Consider the following 18337-nt stretch of genomic DNA (forward strand, 5'->3'; position numbering starts at 1 on the left):
ACTAAACTGGTTTCAGCTTATCAGATTGCTGTTTTAATGAAACTAACTTATAAGAGCAAAGTAAAAGATATTACAAGACAAGAAAAGAACTCAAGCCAAAGACGATGAAAAAAGAGAAATAAAACCCAGAGAAATATTGTAGGGAAAAGATACAGACAGAGGTACAAAGGTTTAAAGCCTTTTGAAATGAAAGCAGGGCAGCCTACTGGCAAAGTTGGCAGGCTTTGGCCCAGGCCTACTCGGTGGGTGGGAATCTCTGCCATTGACTAGTTAACTGACAAATAATCACTTTTTTTTGTTTCCTTATCTCTGGAGCAGGAATAATAACTATTATCTCAAAAGGCTGTAGTGAGGATTAAATGTATAACACATGTAAAACTCAACAGTGAGCCTGGCAAATAACTGTTGTTACTTATTATGGGGAAAAGCCAGAAGGGGAAAATGCAGTAAGCATGGCCTCAGGCTTTCTGTACACAGAATCCACTGGGTCTTTTCTAACTATATTTACACCCTAAACTAAGGAAATAAAAATATGATTCCCAAATAATACATATAATTTTGAAGATCTTATATATCATATCTGAAATGTTAACAGCACTATATTTCCATGAACTTTATGTTTTCCTTGAACTGGTCTGAACTTAAAAGGCACCCTTAAACCAAGATGCCACTGGCAAACAGGGGACAAGAACAAATATAAACCCAACTACAGTATAAAACAATTAGATTTTGATTCCCAAAAAAGTAAGCTCTTGTCCTAAGTGTTTTATTAAATCAAGGCAAAGTCTGATTTTGATATATAGAATATTATTTTATTCTTTATTTTTAACCTTCTTACATGTTTAAAAATATACAGGGGTTCAGAACAACCTCAATAAAATGACAACATTTCTACTAAAAGACCTTTGAAGCCAAACCACCAAGGTGCAAACATGGTTGGCTTCTAATTTGAAGAGTCATAGGCACATTTTATTAAATGCATTTCATAAAACAAAGAAATAAAAAATGCTGAGAAGAAAAATATTCAGTAGTTTGATATAAATTTTAAAATATCTTTCAGGCAAGAAACTGATGGTAAAAAAGTAATGTTTAGATGTTTTACTGTTCATACCTGCTTCACTAATTCCTCAAATGCTACTTTGCTACATCTAAACCCCTGACAATTTATTACACAATCTCATGTAGCACGCAAAAAAATAAGTTAATCTCTGCATCTGAAAACAGATCATTACAAAAGAAAATACTGACAGCTCTTACCTGTATTTGATAATTAAGTATATTATATTCTCAGCAGCACTAAAAATGCAGCTTCGTCTAATATAAATATCTAACAATTACACAAAAGTATTTTTTTCTTAAAATAAGTTTTTGTATATACTTTTTCCAATGTTGACAACTTAAACAACATTGATCTATATATTTTGCTAAGAAAACATTAGGCACAGATAACATAATTTACATTTTCTTTGCTGTAAAAAATATAATATGTGCAAACACATATCACGCAAATGACTGACTAGTGGACACCACAGTAAGCTATCGTAGAACTAACACAAAAAGGTTCATGTTTTATTTTATTTATTTTTTAAAAGGACATTCTAAATACTCTTCAGAGTAATACCTCACTGCTGGATGAGTATGAGTATCCTGTATCAGCATTAGAATTACCAGTGGGTTTTCTTAAAGAAAAACAAAGCTTTACTATAGCAAAAAAAAAAAAAATCACTTTTAAGCACACAAACTAATTTAAAAGGAACCAGATAAAAATGTTTCCAAAAGCCATTAAAAATATTTAATAAGCTACCAGATTGCTTTTCTGGAAGAAATAAATTATTTAACATTATGGATGCTTTATACAGTAAATTCTTTCATTAGCTAAGACACTTCTGAAGTAAGGTACCAATGGATGCAGATCAAGAAAAGGAGACAAAAAAAAGAAAAAAACAGGAGATTGTTAGGAAAAGGGGGAAAAGCAAATGTCGTTTTACCCAGAAGAAACAAAAATCCAGTTTCTATTTGTTTGTAGCAGAAAAACGACTGCAGAGTATAAAAACACAAACAAAGGAGTTGTTTGGCAAGTAATAAAATGCAATGCTTACTTTACATCCTCCACGAAGAGACCACTTATGGATTGTAGATTAGTGTGATTAAAAGTACACTTTGATGCAAAAGATTATACTTTGCCACATATATAATATGTAGCTTTTTTCTACATAGGGCAATTGATGTAAGTAATAACTTCCACAAAGAGTGAGAGAAACACAGAAAGATAAAATGAGAAACAAAGACAGAGGCAGGGTACAGTCAGACAGAAAGAAACACCAAGCTGAGGGGCTTGCTCATGTCCTGCAGAAGATTTGAGACTTTTTTTCATCTCAGTGCTTATTTTTTCTATTACTGCACATAATAATTACATGCTACAATTATTTCATGATATAACCCTCTATACATCCCTCCCTTTAGCTTCTTACATGAAAAAAAAAAAAAAACCTTTAGTCTCATACTTCATTTTATAGTCAACTATTCAAGTAAATATTTCTCTGGTGGCAAATTTCCAGATGAATCCAGAATATGATCCAAAACCACTGTCAGATTACATTTGATTTACTATAGATTTCTTCAAATGGAGCAAGAATTAGCCCGTTTCCTAGGTTTAGGGTCTTGTGCTTCCTGATCCTTCACACACATACAGGATGTACACATTGTCTCAGACAGTCTTCGGAGGCCTAGCCGGAAAACACTGTTGGACAGGCTGTATATTACACAGTTACAAAAACTATTACTTATTGCAAGCCACGTTGTTAAGAAGGACAGCGTTGGATTGTCCAAGATCCGGGAGCTTTCTAGAAGAAAGTAGATGATATAGGGGAGCCACAGCATATAAAATACACTGGTTATCCTAAACAAAACCATGGCGTAGCGTCGGTCAGGGCTGTGTCCAGTCTCTCTAGAAGAATCTACCTCATGACTAGGGAATCGGGCTCTTCGGTCATTTATCTCTTTGGTGTGCTGACGGCAAATTTTGAAAATGTGGAAGTAAGTGAAGCAGACAACAAAGGCAGCAGGAGCATAAAGTAAACAAACAATAAAGCCAGTAAAATAGGCACTGGTGAGCCAAGAGGTGGCACACCATTCAAAAATGTCACCATGGTAACCAGGTTTCCCCCAGCCAAAAAAGGAAGGCAAGAAAATTAGGCAGGAGTAGATCCAGATCAAAATAATGCAAATTCTCAGGCGACAAGGGGTGACCAGTTGATTGTAGGAAAGAGGCTTGGTTATTGCAAGATAACGATCCACGCTGATGCAAGCAAGACATGCCATAGAAACACTTTTTAGAACTGAGATGATATATCCAAAAACCTGGCAAGTCAATGACTCGTGGACACCTGTGGAGTAGTGGAGAAGTGAGAGAGTAGGAACCAAGCAGCTAACTCCAACGAAAAGATCAGCATATGCCATTGTCTGAATGAAATAGCTGGTAGTATAATGATGTAACAGTGGAGCACAATGAAAGACAAAGATAACTGTTAAATTCCCAGCAATAATCAGAAATGTCAGCAACACAATAACCACTGTCTCAAAGATGCAGACATCCACCACGCTGTAGTGACCAAATCCAAGTGGGCAGGAGTGATGCTCGGACACATTCACAATGCCAGTGCTCATGTTCAGGATCCTCCATTCAGTCCACCTGGATTCATTCATGGCTTGGAAATTAAAGATGCCTGCAGACTTGGCTACAGCAAGCAGGTGTCCTGTTAAACACTGCACATGAGTGTTTCAGAACCTGCTTCAGTAGACAGTATCAGTGCTTCTGTCACAGCTGAGAGTCCCAGAGAGTGCTCAAGTCTCTTCATCAGCCTCAGTTCAGCAGTGACACACCTCAGCTTTCAGGGGGCGGGAGGTAGAGAGAAGGGGGTAAGTTAGAAAGGAGGTGAAAAGAGGTCACTAATTAGCTTCCTCTGGTGCCCTCAAAGAACTTTCTGCAGACATAAGGCACTTCTAGAGAAAACAGACTTCTTATTATCTTGCACTATGAAAAATTAAATCTGTAAAAAGAAAAAAAATGCCAAGGGAAGAAAAGCTTCTGTGGGCTGTTTGTTCTCCTAAAAGAAGCAGTTTCTTAGGGATCAACTAGAAAGAATGAGAAAAGAAAAACTCTTAAACTGTCTCAGGTTTCCTGCTTCATCTATGATGAAAAATGCATTCGTATTTTAGACTTTAAATAATTAAGATCTCAAATTTGGTTGAAAAGCTAAGAAAAAGTTCATTGTGGCAAAGAGTGTCTTTGGGCTTAGTTCAGGGATTGATGTTGGTGGGTCAACTCTATAATCTATTTCTCATTTTTCTAAAATCTAAGAAAAACAACTCTATCAAAGTTAATTTATAAAGATTCATCTCGACATGGGTAGAGTAGGGGGAATAAACAGACTCCAGATTACCCTATAACTCCATGAGAAAAAAGTATTTTTCCAATAGAAAAGATAATATACAATGAACTAATGAATTAACACCTGGCAAAATATAATAAACTTCTGAAGTTTTAATTCTGCATGCATTTTTAAAGCATTTAGATGAAAGCAGTTTTAGTACATTACAGTTACTGGTGGTACTAAATTATACCTCTTCCTTTTCAAAATGAAAAGAAATCACTTTTGCTATTAATTTGCACATACAACTTAAAATAATGTTTGTTATTTGATATACCACCTTTCTTATAACAGAGCATGATAAAATATATAGCTCATAGTTATTTCTCACCTTTGCAACTGTACACCAATTTCTCACATATATATGTAAATACATATTAAAGTTAGACAATAATAAAACTTTCCGATACACTCTGAGCTTATCTGACCAGAAATGCTGCCATTATTTATTACTTCAGTGTTTCTAACAGACTTCATATTCTATTTTGCTATCTTTTCTATTTTCAGTAGATGATTAACACATTAAATCATTTCTTTAACTATATCTTCTGAAAGTGGAAAATTACCTTGTTTATTACATTTGCAGTTATGTAGCAGCCATATGTTAAAAAATGCCTCTTCTATTTCTGTATTCTATTTTGAGCAAGTGCTCAATTAATACGGGGGCCATTAGATAGGTTGCAAGATAGTGTTATTTTAAAATACCTCTAAAGTATCAAGATGAGTTTAAATCCTAGAGTTTGAAATATTGCAAGGCTGGCAGGATAGAATCCATCCAAAATGCTTCCAAGGTCATTCTGATATCAGGTTAACATTTGTCAAAGTACTTTTTAAAAGTAAAGTCATTTCAGAGAGTCTCTTGTCATTCTTTGTTATCTTATCTTTTGAAGAAATAACATGCATTAGAAATGAAAACATTTCCTCCAGGAACAATGCAGCAGCTTAATAGAAAGCATTCTTCTGAAAGTTATTTTCTGGTGCACCACCAAGTCATTCAGGCAAGTCTTTCTTCTTTTGTTATAGCCATAGGATATTTCTTCTTGTAAATTCCTAGTTTCACCTATCACAAAATAGTTCTCTTGTTATAGGAATAAGGTAATGCTTCTCACCTACATTCACTCTTATCAGCTGCTAGGCTGGGCTGCTTGATTCAGAAGTCCGATTTACTGTGATGCAGTTACAAGGATGCTGTCTGTATATTCTTCACAATCTCTCAGCATCAATGCCTCCACCTGAGCCCAGGCCCTCCTCCTCATCATCATCCTGGGCTGATGCAGAAAAACTCACCATCAGAAAGGTGACTCGGCCCTCCTGCCCCAATCAACAGCACAGCCAATGGCTACTGCAGCTGAAACTGTCACTAGGTAACAGTTGCCAGGCACATGCAGGCTTATAGACTTACTCGGCAAGCTCCGATCAAGACTGACAAAAGAAGACAATGGAACTGACCGATCTTTATAATATATTAAGGCATTTATGAACTTCTCAAGTTATTCTCCTTATAGCATTTGAAAGGATTATTTTGTATGGACAGGACAGAAAAAATAAACTGGCATACTCCTGTAAACCCTGTAAAGAAATTACCACAAGGCACTATGACACTAAAAAGTCAGCAGTAATCTAATGCTCTTTGGCAGAAAAAACTTATTAATTATTAAAAATCTGCCAAGTCTTTATGAACTCAAGTGATATGACTACTAATTTCTCTCTAAAATACAGTTATATTTTAATTAACAGAAGTTAGAAATCATTTACTAATCTCTCCAATCCCCACCATACCCACAAAAAATTGCTGAGTTCGATGTATTTAACTGTACACAGCAATAGAACTAACACTACTGTACCCAAATCTATTCAGAGAAATACTGAAGGTCAAATATAATCTCAAAAGAGCATAGAAATTAGAATAAATAGAAACATTGCTTATCCACCTTTTATCCTAATATGAAAAAAAGGTCAAATAGTTAAAAAAATCTGTTCTAAGTGCTTGAGCTACACATACCTAAATTAGAACAATGCAAATTAAAATCAAATATTTGATGGACATTAAAAACATTTCTGATTATTTTGACTTACTACAGGAAAACAGTCACTATTTTAAACATATTTCTTATGGGATTAGCACTTTTCTTAAAGTGATTTTCAAATAATTTATAAATTATTTCAGAATTAAAATACAGCAGGAAAATGAAGATAAAAATGGAAAATGTTTGTTGAGTGTTTTCTATATGCTAAGCACTGTGCTATGTGCTTTATATACTGTTCCTTTATAAAAACCTTAAAACTATATGAAGTTGGTATCATCATTATCATTTTCCAAAGGAAGAAAGCAGATACTAGAAATAGTAAGTATAACTTGCCTATAATTACAGAGTTGTGAAACCAGGACTGAAATAGGTTATTATTATACTTAACACTATTTAAAAATTGCAAACCAAAACCACAATGAAATACTATCTCACACCAGTCAGAATGGTTATTATTAAAAAGTAAAAAAATTGAGATAGATGCAGAAAACGCCTTTGATAAAATTCAACACCCCTTAATGCTAAAAATTCTCAATAAACTAGGATGGAACATATCTCAAAATAATAAGAGCTATTTATGACAAACCCACAACCAATATCATATTGAATGGGCCAAAGCTGGAAGCATTCCCTTTGAAAACCAGGACAAGACAAGGATGCCCTCTCTCACCACTCCTATTCAATATAGTATTAGAAGTTCTGGCCAGGGCAATCAGGCAAAAGAAAGAAAGAAAAGGTATTCAACTAGGAAGAGAGGAAGTCAAATTGTCTGTGTTTGTGGATGATATGACTGTATATTTAGTAAACCCCATCATCTCAGCCCAAAATCTCCTTTACTGATAAGCAACTTCAGCAAACTCTCAGGATACAAAATCAATGTGCAAAAACCACAAGCATTCCTATACCCCATCAAAAAATAGACAAAGCATACGAACAGACACATTTCAGAAAAAGACATTTATGTGGCCAAGAAACATATGGAAAAAAGTTCATCATTACTAGTCATTAGAGAAATGCAAATCAAAACCACAATGAAATACCATCTCATGCCAGCTATAGAATAGTGATCATTAAAAAGTCAGGGAACGACAGATGCTGGAGAGGATGTGGAGAAATAGGAATGCTTTTGCACTATTGGTGGGGGTGTAAATTAGTTCACCCTTTGTGGAAGACAGTGTGGTGATTCCTCAAGGATCTAGAACCAGAAATACCATCTGACCTAGCAATCCCATTACTGGGTATATACCTGAAGGATTACAAATCATCCTACTATAAAGACAAATGCACATGTATGTTTACTGGCACATAATAGCAAAGACTTGGAACCAACCCAAATGCCCATCAATGACAGACTGGCTAAAGAAAATGTGGCATATATATACCACGGAATACTAGGCAGCCATAAAAAAGATGAGCTCATGTCCTTTGCAGGGATATGGATGAAGCTGGAAACCATTCTCAGCAAACTAACACAGGAACAGAAAAAGCAAGTATTTCATGTTCTCACTCATAAGTGGGAGTTGAACAATGAGAACACATGGATGCAGGGAGAGTAACATCACATACAAGGGCCTATCAGGAGGTGGGATGCTAGTGGAAGCACAGCATTAGGAGAAATACCTAATGTAGATAACGGGTTGATGGGTGCAGCAAACCACCATGGCACACGTATACCTATGTAACAAACCTGCATGTTCTACACATGTATCTCAGAACTTAGAGTATAATAATAATAAAAAAGTGAAAAAATTACAGATGTTGGAAAAGTGGTGGGAAAAAAGGAACACTTATATAATGCCAGTGGGAATGTAAATTTGTTCAACTACTGTGAAATGCAGTTTGACAATTTCTCAAAAACTTAGAGAACTACCATTCAACCCAAAGGAATAGAAATCATTCTACGAAAGACACATGCATTTATGTGTTCATTGTAGCACTATTCACAATAGCAAACACATGGATCGATCTAGATGCCTATCAACAATGGACTGAATAAAGAAAACATGGTACATACAGACCATGAAGTACTATGCAGGCACAAAAAGAACAAAATAAGGTCCTTTGCAGCAACACAGATGCAGCTATGGGCCATTATCCTAAGCAAATTAATGCAAAAACAGTAAACCAACTACTACATATACTCGCTTTCAAGTGAGAGCTAAACACTGAGCACACATGGAAACAAAGAGGGGAACAATAGATACTGGGGCTGACTCCACAGGAGGGTGGAGGGTGAGAGGACTGAAAAACTACCTATTGAGCACTATGCTCACTGCCTGGGTGATGAAATCATTTGTATACCAAACCAATGACACACAATTAACCCATGTAACAAACTTGTACATGTATTCCCTGAACCATAAATGAGCAAAAAAACCAAGAATAAAACAAATAAAATCCCTACTCTCTTCTTTCTTCTGATGGCTGCCAGTCAGAAAATGTCTTAGAATAATTTCAGATTTTATAAAAATGATTTCTATCATATCAGTATCTTTTCTTACTGCAATGGAATAAAACTAAAAATCACAAGAGGAGCTTTGGAAACTGTGTAAATACATGGAAATTAAACAACATGCTCTTGAATAACCAATAAGTTGATGAAGATCTGAATAGACATTTCTCATAGGAGGACATATAAACTGCCAAGAGGATATGAAAAATTGCTCAATTCGCATCCGGGAGATGCAAATCAAAACTACAATACCACTGTATAACTATAGTGAATATGGTTATTCTCTATATAACTATAGTGAATATTCACCTAGTGAATATGCTTATTATCAAAAAGACAAAACGTAACAAATGCTGGTGAAGATGCAGAGACAACAGAACACTCATATACTGTTAGGGAGAATGTAAAAGTAAAATAGCCACTATGCAAAACAGTATGGAAGTTCCTCAAAAATTTAAAAATAGAGCTATCATATGATTCAGTAATCCCACTGCTGGGTATATATCCAAAAGAAAGGAAACCAGCAATATCAAACAGATATATGCACTACCATGTTATTACAGCACTTTGGAAGGCCGAGGCAGGCGGATCAACTTGAGGTCAGGAGTTCAAGTCTAGCCTGCCCAATATGGTGCAGTCCTGTATCTACTAAAAATACAAAAAATTAGCCAGGTGGGGTGGCACATGCCTGTAATCCCAGATGCTCGGGAGGCTGAGGCATGAGAATTGCTTACATTGAGCCAAGATTGTACCACTGTGCACTCCAGCCTGAGCAACAGAGTGAAACTGCCTCAAAAACAAAAAGTAAACGAATAGAGACTAACGGAAACCTGTTGTGCTTTAATAAATTTAAAAACGTACCAAAAGATGTATGCATTCAGAATTTACCTATTTCCTCAACTACGTCTCCTACCTGGCAAGTTTTCTCCATCTCCACTATCATTACCCCAGCAAACTAGCATCATCTTGTGCTTAGACACTGTAGTGGCTTCCAGCGTGGCCTCCATGAGTTGTTTGTAATCTCTCTTCAATCTATTATTCACAAGAAAAAACCATCCAAATTTTTTTTCCACAATGCAAACCAGATTGTGTGCTTCTTTGTTTTAAAATACTTTACTGGTTTACACTGCCCTTAGGATAAGATCCTAACAGGTGCTATAAAAACTGGTCTCCGGGTATCCATCCAGTCTCATTTCTCTTCTATGCTGTTTAAAATTAGCTGAAACACCTCTACCTCCCCACCAACTCATATCCCTCACCCCCCAGTTGCAAATATACTTGCAGTGTTCCCTATGGCCTCAGGATATTTATAACTGCTGCTTACTATGCCATCACACTTCTTTTATTTAATTCAGATGCAATCTTTAGGTCTCAGTTCAAATACCACTTCCTCTGGGAAATCTTCCTAGAGTTCCCACAGGGAACCAGACCAGATTCTACATTTATTATAGTTTATAATTATTTACTTCATTCAGCTTTGTCTTCTTGACTAGATTGCAAGTCCCATGAGGGGAGCAACATCTGCTTTGTTTGCCATTACATCTCAAGTGCCTACACTGTGGTGCTGGGCACAGAATAGGTGTCGAATAAATAAGTATTTAACATAATTTTAATATAAACCACATAAAGCAGCTAAAAGAGTCTATCAAAGGACTGAAAAATGCTAATATCAAGTTTATGTGAAGCTCAGCATACACAAGCTTCACAAGAAAAAGCTAGGAAATGTATTTCCCAATTGTGGGAGGGGGAAATTAACTTCCTAATATATTCAAGTGAAGAGTAATATCAGTCATCTATAAATCTCCCTACAATGAATTAAATATGAGTATTTCACTAGCGCTTTGAAAAGTCCTATCTAGCAAGTGACAATGATTAATTACTTATCATCTAAAAAAATGCCAAATGCTGCAAAAGACAGTATCAATGCACTTTAAATATACTATCAAATGTAGCATTAAAGCAACTTGGTCTAAGTGCCAAGAAATAAATACACCCTCGGAAGTAATACATATCACAATCTACTGACTTAGTGACCTCTCAAGGGTAGAAAACAATTTTATGTTGTCAATTTCATTTTATTATGAGACAAATTATTAGCAACTAAGAGTATTTCAGAAAAGTTAATTTAGTGGCACTACAAAAGATAATGTCCTCAACCTGATAAAGACACTTTATGGGAAAACCTACATCTAGCATAATATTTAATGGTGAAATATTTAGTGATGAAATATTAAATGTTTTCTTCCCAGATTGGGAAAAGGGGAAGTATATCTGCTCTTACACATCTATACACATTGTACTAGAGGTGCCAGCCAATATAATAGGCAAGAAAAAAAAGGCATACAAGAAAAGGAAGATATAAGTGGGTACCTAAGAAATACTAAAATGTCTTCCCAAGTGCCCACCAGAACTAATGAATAAATTTTGTCAGAACACAGGTCAATATATAAAAATGACTGCATTTCAATATACTTGCAAGAAAAAGTAGAAAATAAAATTTAAAAACAATAAATCATTTAAAATAGCCTTGAAAAACAGAAAGTAGGTGAGAATGTATAAAACCTAAATTCTGAAAATTATTAAATGTCATTTGAGAAAAATTAAAAGGTCCTAAATAAATGGAGATATACATACAATCCTTTTTCCTTTTTTTTTTTCTTTTTTTTTGATGGAGTCTTGCTGTGTCCCAGGCTTTGGAGTGCAGTGGTGCAATCTCGGCTCACTGCAACTTCCGCAGCCTAGGTTCAAGTGATTCTCCTGCGTCAGCCTCCTGAGTAGCTGGGATTACAGGCATGCATCATCACACCCGCCTAATTTTTGTATTTTTAGCAGAGATGTGGTTTCACCATGTTGGCCAGGCTGGTCTCGAACTCCTGAACTCAAGTGATCCACCTGCCTCAGCTTCCCAAAGTGCTGGGATTACAGGCGTGAGCCACCACGTCTGGCCTACTGTCTTTACAGAATGGAAAACAATATTGTTAAGAACATCAATTTTTCTCATATTGATCTTTAGATACATCACTATTCCAATTAAAATCCAAGCAGCTTTTGTAGAACTGACAAGCTACTAATTCTAAAACCTGTAGGTAAACACAAAGGATCTAGGGGAGCTAAAACAATCATGAGAAAGAGAAACAAACAAAAGACAAAGTTGAAAGACTGGCACAACCTGAATTCAAGACATACTATAAAGCCTTAAGAGTTAAGATCTTGCACTGGGTGCAGTGGCTCATGCCTGTAATCCAGCACTTTGAGAGGATGAGGCAGATGGATCACCTGAGGTCAGGAGCTCGAGACCAGCCTGCCCAACATGGCAAAACCCTGTCTAATCTAAAAATATAAAATTTAACCAGGCATGGTAGCAAGCGCCTATAATCCCAGCTACTCAGGAGGCTGAAGCAGGAGAATCGCTTGCACCTAGGAGGCAGAGAACCGGTTTGCTTGTTTATGGCATCCCATGATGATTTTATTTTCCCATCTTACAGGTGAAGCTATTGAGGGATGGATTTTGAGACAGTTAAACTAAAGAGCTTCTGGGATTTACTGCTCTGGGATCCCCTCCCACAAGAGCATGGAAGCTGTCTCTCTCTCTCTCTCTCTCTCTCTCTCTCTCTCTCTCTCTCTCTCTCTCTGTCTCTCTCTGTCTAATAAACCACTCTTCTACAAACAAACAATCCCCCTCAAAAAACTAAAGAGCTTCTACATAGCAAAAGAAACTATCATCAGAGTCAATAGGCAAACTACAAAATGGGAGAAAATTTTTGCAATCTATCCATCTGACAAAGGGCTAATATCCAGAATCTACAAAAAACTCAAACAAATTTACAAGAAAAATATAAATAACCCCATCAAAAAGTGGGTGAAGGAGATAAACAGACAATTCTCAAAAGGAGACATTTATGTGGCCAACAAACACATGATAAAAAGCTCATCATCACTGGTCATTAGAGAAATGCAAATCAAAACCACACTGAGATACCATCCCATGGCAGTTAGAATGGCGATTATTAAAAAGTCAGGAAATAACAGATGCTGGAGAGGATATGAAAAAATAGGAACGTTTTTACACTGTTGGTAGGAACGCAAATTAATTCAACCATTGTGGAAGATAGTGTGGTGATTCCTTAAGGATCTAGAAACAGAAATACCATTTGACTCAGAAATCCCATTACTTGGTATATACCCAAAGGATTATAAATCGTTCTACTATAAAGACACATGCACATGTATGTTTATTGCAGCACTGTTCACAATAGTGAACAAACTCATATGCCCATCAGTGATAGACTGGATAAAGAAAATGTGGCACAAATATACCACGAATATATGCAGCCATAAAAAAGATGAGCTCATGTCCTTTGCAGGGTCATGGATGAAGCTGGAAACCATAATTCTCAACAAACTAACATAAGAATAAAAAAAAGTGGGAGTTGAACAGTGAGAACGCATGGACACAAGGAGAGGAACATTATGCACCGGGGCCTGTCAGAGGGTGGAGGGTTTAGGAGAGGAATAGCATTAGGAGAAATACCTAATGTAGATTCGGGTTGAGAAATACCCATAGATAACGGGTTGATAGGTGCAGCCAACCACCATGGCACGTGTATACCTATGTAACAAACCTGCACATTTTACACATCTGCCCCAGAACTTAAAGCACAAAAAAAAAAGAAAAAAAATCAGCAAGTCAAAGACAGTATTAGCAAAACATATATCTAACAAAGGACTTGTATCCAAAATACGTAACTGACTCCTATGATTTGTTAATATAAATACAAATAATCCAATTAAAAATAGTGAAAAAACTGGAAGCCACCTCACTAAGGATGATATACAAATAATCACTAGGAAAATGAAAAAGTGCTCAACATCCACAGTCATCAGGAAATGGCAAAGTAGTTGAAATACCAATATATACTCACAATGAGATACCAATATATCACCACCAGAATGGCTAAAATGAAAAGACTGACAAAACAATGTTGGTAGGGATGTAGAACTGAAACTGCACACTGCTGGTAGTAGTGTAAAATGACTCAACTTTGAAAATTTGACAGTTTGGGATTTTCTTATAATGTTAAAGAAAATCTACCCTACCTCTCCCATCAATTCCATCTAATAGAAAGGAAAACATATTGTCTACAAAACACTCGTTTAAAAATTTTCATAGCAGTATGGTGCGTGCCTGTAATCACAGCTACTCAGGAGGCTGAGGCAGGAGAATTGCCTGAACCCAGGAGGCGGAGGTTGCAGTGAGCTGAGATTGCGCCATTGCACTCCAGCCTGGGTAACAAGGACAAAACTCCATATCAAAAAAAAAAAAAAGAAAGAAATAGCCAAAACTAGAAACATCCTACACACATTCATCAACAGGGGAATGAATAAACAAACTATGGTATTTCCATACAATGAAAAGGAAAAAAACTAATGACACACATAACATGGATGGATCTTAAAACTAAAAGAAAGAAGCCATACATTGGAGAATATACATTGCATGATTTTATATGAAGTTCTGAAATGGGAGAAACTAATTTTTGCTGAAAGAAATCAGAACCCTAGTTGCCTCAGGGTGTGTGTGTGTGTGTGTGTGTGTAGTGTGCGCTCATGTGCACACATGCACCAGTCAAGACTGGCAAGAGGTATGAGGAACTTTCAGGGATGAGGGAAACATTCTGTATCTTGATCCACGTGGTTACACACATGCATACATGTCAAAGCTCATTAAAATGTGACATTTGAGACCTGTGTAAGTTATAGCTGAAGAGACTGAAAAACCTGTGATGGCTTTTGCATGTAATCAAGCGTTTGAATTTTGTGTAAAGCCATGAAATGAAGGCCCTAAATTACCTGAATGAATTTAAAGGCATTGCCAGGAAATTATTTAGTATATTGATGTTTAAAAAGAAAAATACCAGAATCCTTTGTAGCAATGTCCCATAAAGAATGAGAGTTACTACAATGTCTGAAAGAACAGACACTGGTGGACAGGGTAAGTACATCCAGAGCCTGTGTGTACTTTCACACTCAATCAGTATATCTGACTCATGGCTCAGTGTTTGTATTCAAGATACAACAGCCCAGCCGCAAGTGAGACACTGAGTGAGAAAAGACTTATTAAATGCCAGTTATACAACACTTTGAGACTGCCTTAGCTAGCTGAGCTCTAAGACAATGAGCCAAGTAAGCAACACCTTTGAGAGGTTCCATTATGTTTCATCAATCATAGAGAAAAATGGAGAAAGAAAATACTAATTTACATGTATATTTACGACCTTCTTAGTGAGGAAAGTCTCAAACATAAAATATGTGTTTAAAACTAAATTAACAGGTCAAAACAGTATGCAGAGCAATAAAATAAAACCATACACAGTATGATCTTTCTTCTCATATTTTCTCCTAGGTATGTTATTACCCGTAATAAACATTTATTAAGTTTAAAGACAAGGAGATACTATGACTTAGAGGAAAGGATGTAGGTTTCAGAATCAGACAGATTCGGGTTGGCACGATGGCTATACCACTCATTAACTATGAGGCCTTGGGTATATCTTTCTCTCCATGTATCTCAGCTTCCATCTTTAATATGGAGATAATAATACTTACCTTTAAAAGTTGGCTAGGAAAACTAAAAAGTAAAAACAAAGCATGTAAACATACAGTGGCTATTCATTCAAAGCTCACTGATCAGTAAGCTTTTTGTTTAATCATTTTGCCTTCAGAAACTACATCCACAGGTAACATGCTGAGGTTCAGAAATTAATAACAACAGTTTTTCTTTTCTATTGAATTGCCAGTTCACTCATCATTCCTTTTTATTACAAAAAAGCATATTATTAAAGAAAAGAAATATCATTGTCTGAACCTGACCGTGCTTTCTAGGAAAATCCCATGATTAGCAATAAAGTAACATAAAATTACCAAGGCTTAGTCCATGAAAACCTAAGGTAAGTGGATCCTCCATTTCCCAGATAAATGAGGGCTTTTTAAAATTGATTTTTAAAATTTTGTTTTATGCTGGTGGACCGGATAAAGAAAATATGGTACACAGATAACATGGGATACTATACAGCCATAAAAAATGAAATTATATCTTTTGCAGCAAAATGGATACAGCCAAAGACTATTATCCTAAGCAAACTAAATGCAAGATAAAGAAAACCAAATACTCACGTTCTCAATTGAAAGTGGGAGCTAAACATTTGGTACTCATGGACATAAAGATAGGAAACATAGATGCTGGGAACTGCTACAGTGGGGAGGGAGGGAGGAAGTAAGGCTTAAAAAACTATGGGTACTATGCTCATTACCTGGGTGAAGGGATCAACCATACCCCAAACCTCAGTATTATACAATATTCTGATGAGAGAAACCTACATGTGTATCCCTAAATCTAAAATAAAAGTTGAAATTATTCCTTAAAAAAAGAAAAAGAAAAATGATACCAATTTTTTAAAAAAAAATTTGTTTTACTCTATTACATTAGGCATCAAAATTCTTATAAGATGTATTATCTAGTCTTCTGTCTTCTTAAACCAAGAATTCTGACATAATTTAATATTTGGTAGGCTAGGATCATCACTATTAAGAACACTGTCTTCTGATACAATCAAACCTTTGTAGCTGCTGGATTTGTTTGATTTCCATAAGAATTAGGTACCTTAAAAATAATACATAGCTCCCTATATTTTCTGAATCTATTTGCAGGGCAAACATAGCAGTAGGCCCTCCTTCCCGTTCTAATTTGCTATCTTCATTTTCTAGAGGCTTCAGTATCAGAAACTAAGCTTCTAAGAATTTTTTCTCAAAGAGTAAATAAAGGTACTGCTCTATGAGTAAAGTGCCACAGCTCCGGACTAAGCTGTCAGTTATTTCTAGGTAAGTGAAGTGGTAGTTGTTTTACTACAGCAATAAATGTGAAAATACACTTAAAAGTAACACAGGAGAAAAGGAAATTTCAACCTTTCTTACATCTCCCATGGCTTACAACTATCTATCAATCATGACTGTTTCCTACTTTATAAACTAAAAAATCTAGGAATTACATTTTTAATATAATTTCATTTCATTTTTGTATCGATGAAATCCCATAAAAATTAGAATTATCTCATATAAGGGTTCAAAACAGCTATCTCCCTTCAACTTCTATACAGTAAAAACAGAGAGAGAAAAAAGTTGGACCTTAAGACATTTCCTACAAAAGTCTGTTAAAATTGTATGACAACAGAAAAGCACACTCTCATTTTGAATAATGGGTTCACATTATAGGAAAGAAATGTTGTTTCACATTAATTTTAATTAAAAGAAAATGTTCTCTTATAGAAGAAAATTGCTATTTTTTCGGATATCTTATTGTTATGGTAACTGAAGTACTAAAAATAATAAAGAAATATCAAAGTTGTTATAGCAACTAGAATTTTAAAAAGCCATGAAGTATAGAATGATCAAACCTTGGCTTAAAATGCAACATCTATGACTCAGTTTTCAAAAGAAAACTTGAAATACTCATGATCTTATCTTTATGAGTTGTCTCTGCAGTCCAAATTAAAAAACAAAAAACAGAAACCTAAGCACAAGTTATTTTTTATATCACTTACATCTTTCATTATTCTACACATATTCAACAATGTGGCTTTGACAACCCTACATGTTACTGACTTCCAACAATAGTGGGAAATGTTGAGCACTCAATAAATGTCTGTTAAAATGAACTCTATTTGGTTTGTATGAAATTTGGATTTTCTGCTCTTCTAACTTGCTTCCATACCTCCAATCTTCAATGTACTTCCCTAGAATACACTAAAAATGGAAAAGATTTACTTACTGCCAACATGTTCTGCCCGGATTCATGCAATTAGAGTTCAATTAAATTAAAATGTTAATGACGGTCTACTGCATGCTAGGTATTGTTTGAGGTCTGGGATCCTATTCTCAAAAACCAAACAAACAAACAAACAAAAAATCATGAAGGTTCTAAAAGAAGGGGTAAGTCTTTTGAAATTTTTTTTTTTTTTTTTCAGACAGAGTCTGGCTCTGTCGCCCAGGCTGGAGTGCAGTGGTGCAATCTTGGCTCACTGCAACCTCTGCTTCCCGGGCTCAAGCAATCCTCCCACCTGAGCTTCCAGGACTACAGGTGTATACCACCACATCTGGCTAATTTTTGTATTTTTTTGTAGAGATGGGGTTTCAACATGTTGCCCAGGCTGGTCTGAAATTCCTGAACTCAAGCAATCTGCCCACCTCAGCCTCCCAAAGTGCTGGGATTACAAGGATGAGCCACTGAGCCCAGCCTTTTGAAGGATTTAAGCTGAGACGTAACATGAATTAATTTATTTTCCCAAAAGATACCTTACTGGGAAATAAAAATTAAAATTTACATGCTTTGTATCAAAAAATCAAGATAGTCTTTAGATTCATATGTTCCTTGC

At 35.7% G+C, this 18337-nt stretch overlaps 2 protein-coding genes across 14 annotated transcripts in view; both read right to left on the reverse strand.

Annotated features, from left to right (window-relative positions):
• RABGAP1L (RAB GTPase activating protein 1 like) overlaps nucleotides 1-18337 on the reverse strand; it is a 737216-nt gene that overhangs the window by 450543 nt on the left and 268336 nt on the right. The window lies entirely within an intron of this gene.
• GPR52 (G protein-coupled receptor 52) lies at nucleotides 791-5721 on the reverse strand. 3 transcript variants are annotated; one of them, XM_035280077.3, is made up of 2 exons: nucleotides 5540-5721; nucleotides 791-3887 (listed from the first exon to the last, which is right to left on the reverse strand). In XM_035280077.3, the coding sequence occupies exon 2, from the start codon at nucleotides 3703-3705 to the stop codon at nucleotides 2620-2622; it is 1086 nt and encodes a 361-aa protein (XP_035135968.1). In that variant the 5' UTR covers nucleotides 3706-3887; nucleotides 5540-5721; the 3' UTR covers nucleotides 791-2619. The 3 variants fall into 3 exon arrangements, with proteins under 3 accessions (XP_035135968.1, XP_035135967.1, XP_035135966.1); XM_035280076.3 differs by having other exon boundaries at nucleotides 5136-5721; XM_035280075.3 differs by having other exon boundaries at nucleotides 4997-5721.

Source organism: Callithrix jacchus, chromosome 18, assembly GCF_049354715.1.
Source record: "Callithrix jacchus isolate 240 chromosome 18, calJac240_pri, whole genome shotgun sequence".
NCBI lineage: Eukaryota > Metazoa > Chordata > Mammalia > Primates > Cebidae > Callithrix > Callithrix jacchus.

Coding starts and splice junctions, on each gene's coding strand:
- GPR52 (XM_035280077.3), bottom strand. CDS start 3,705: ATGAATGAATCCAGGTGGACTGAATGGAGGATCCTGAACATGAGCACT.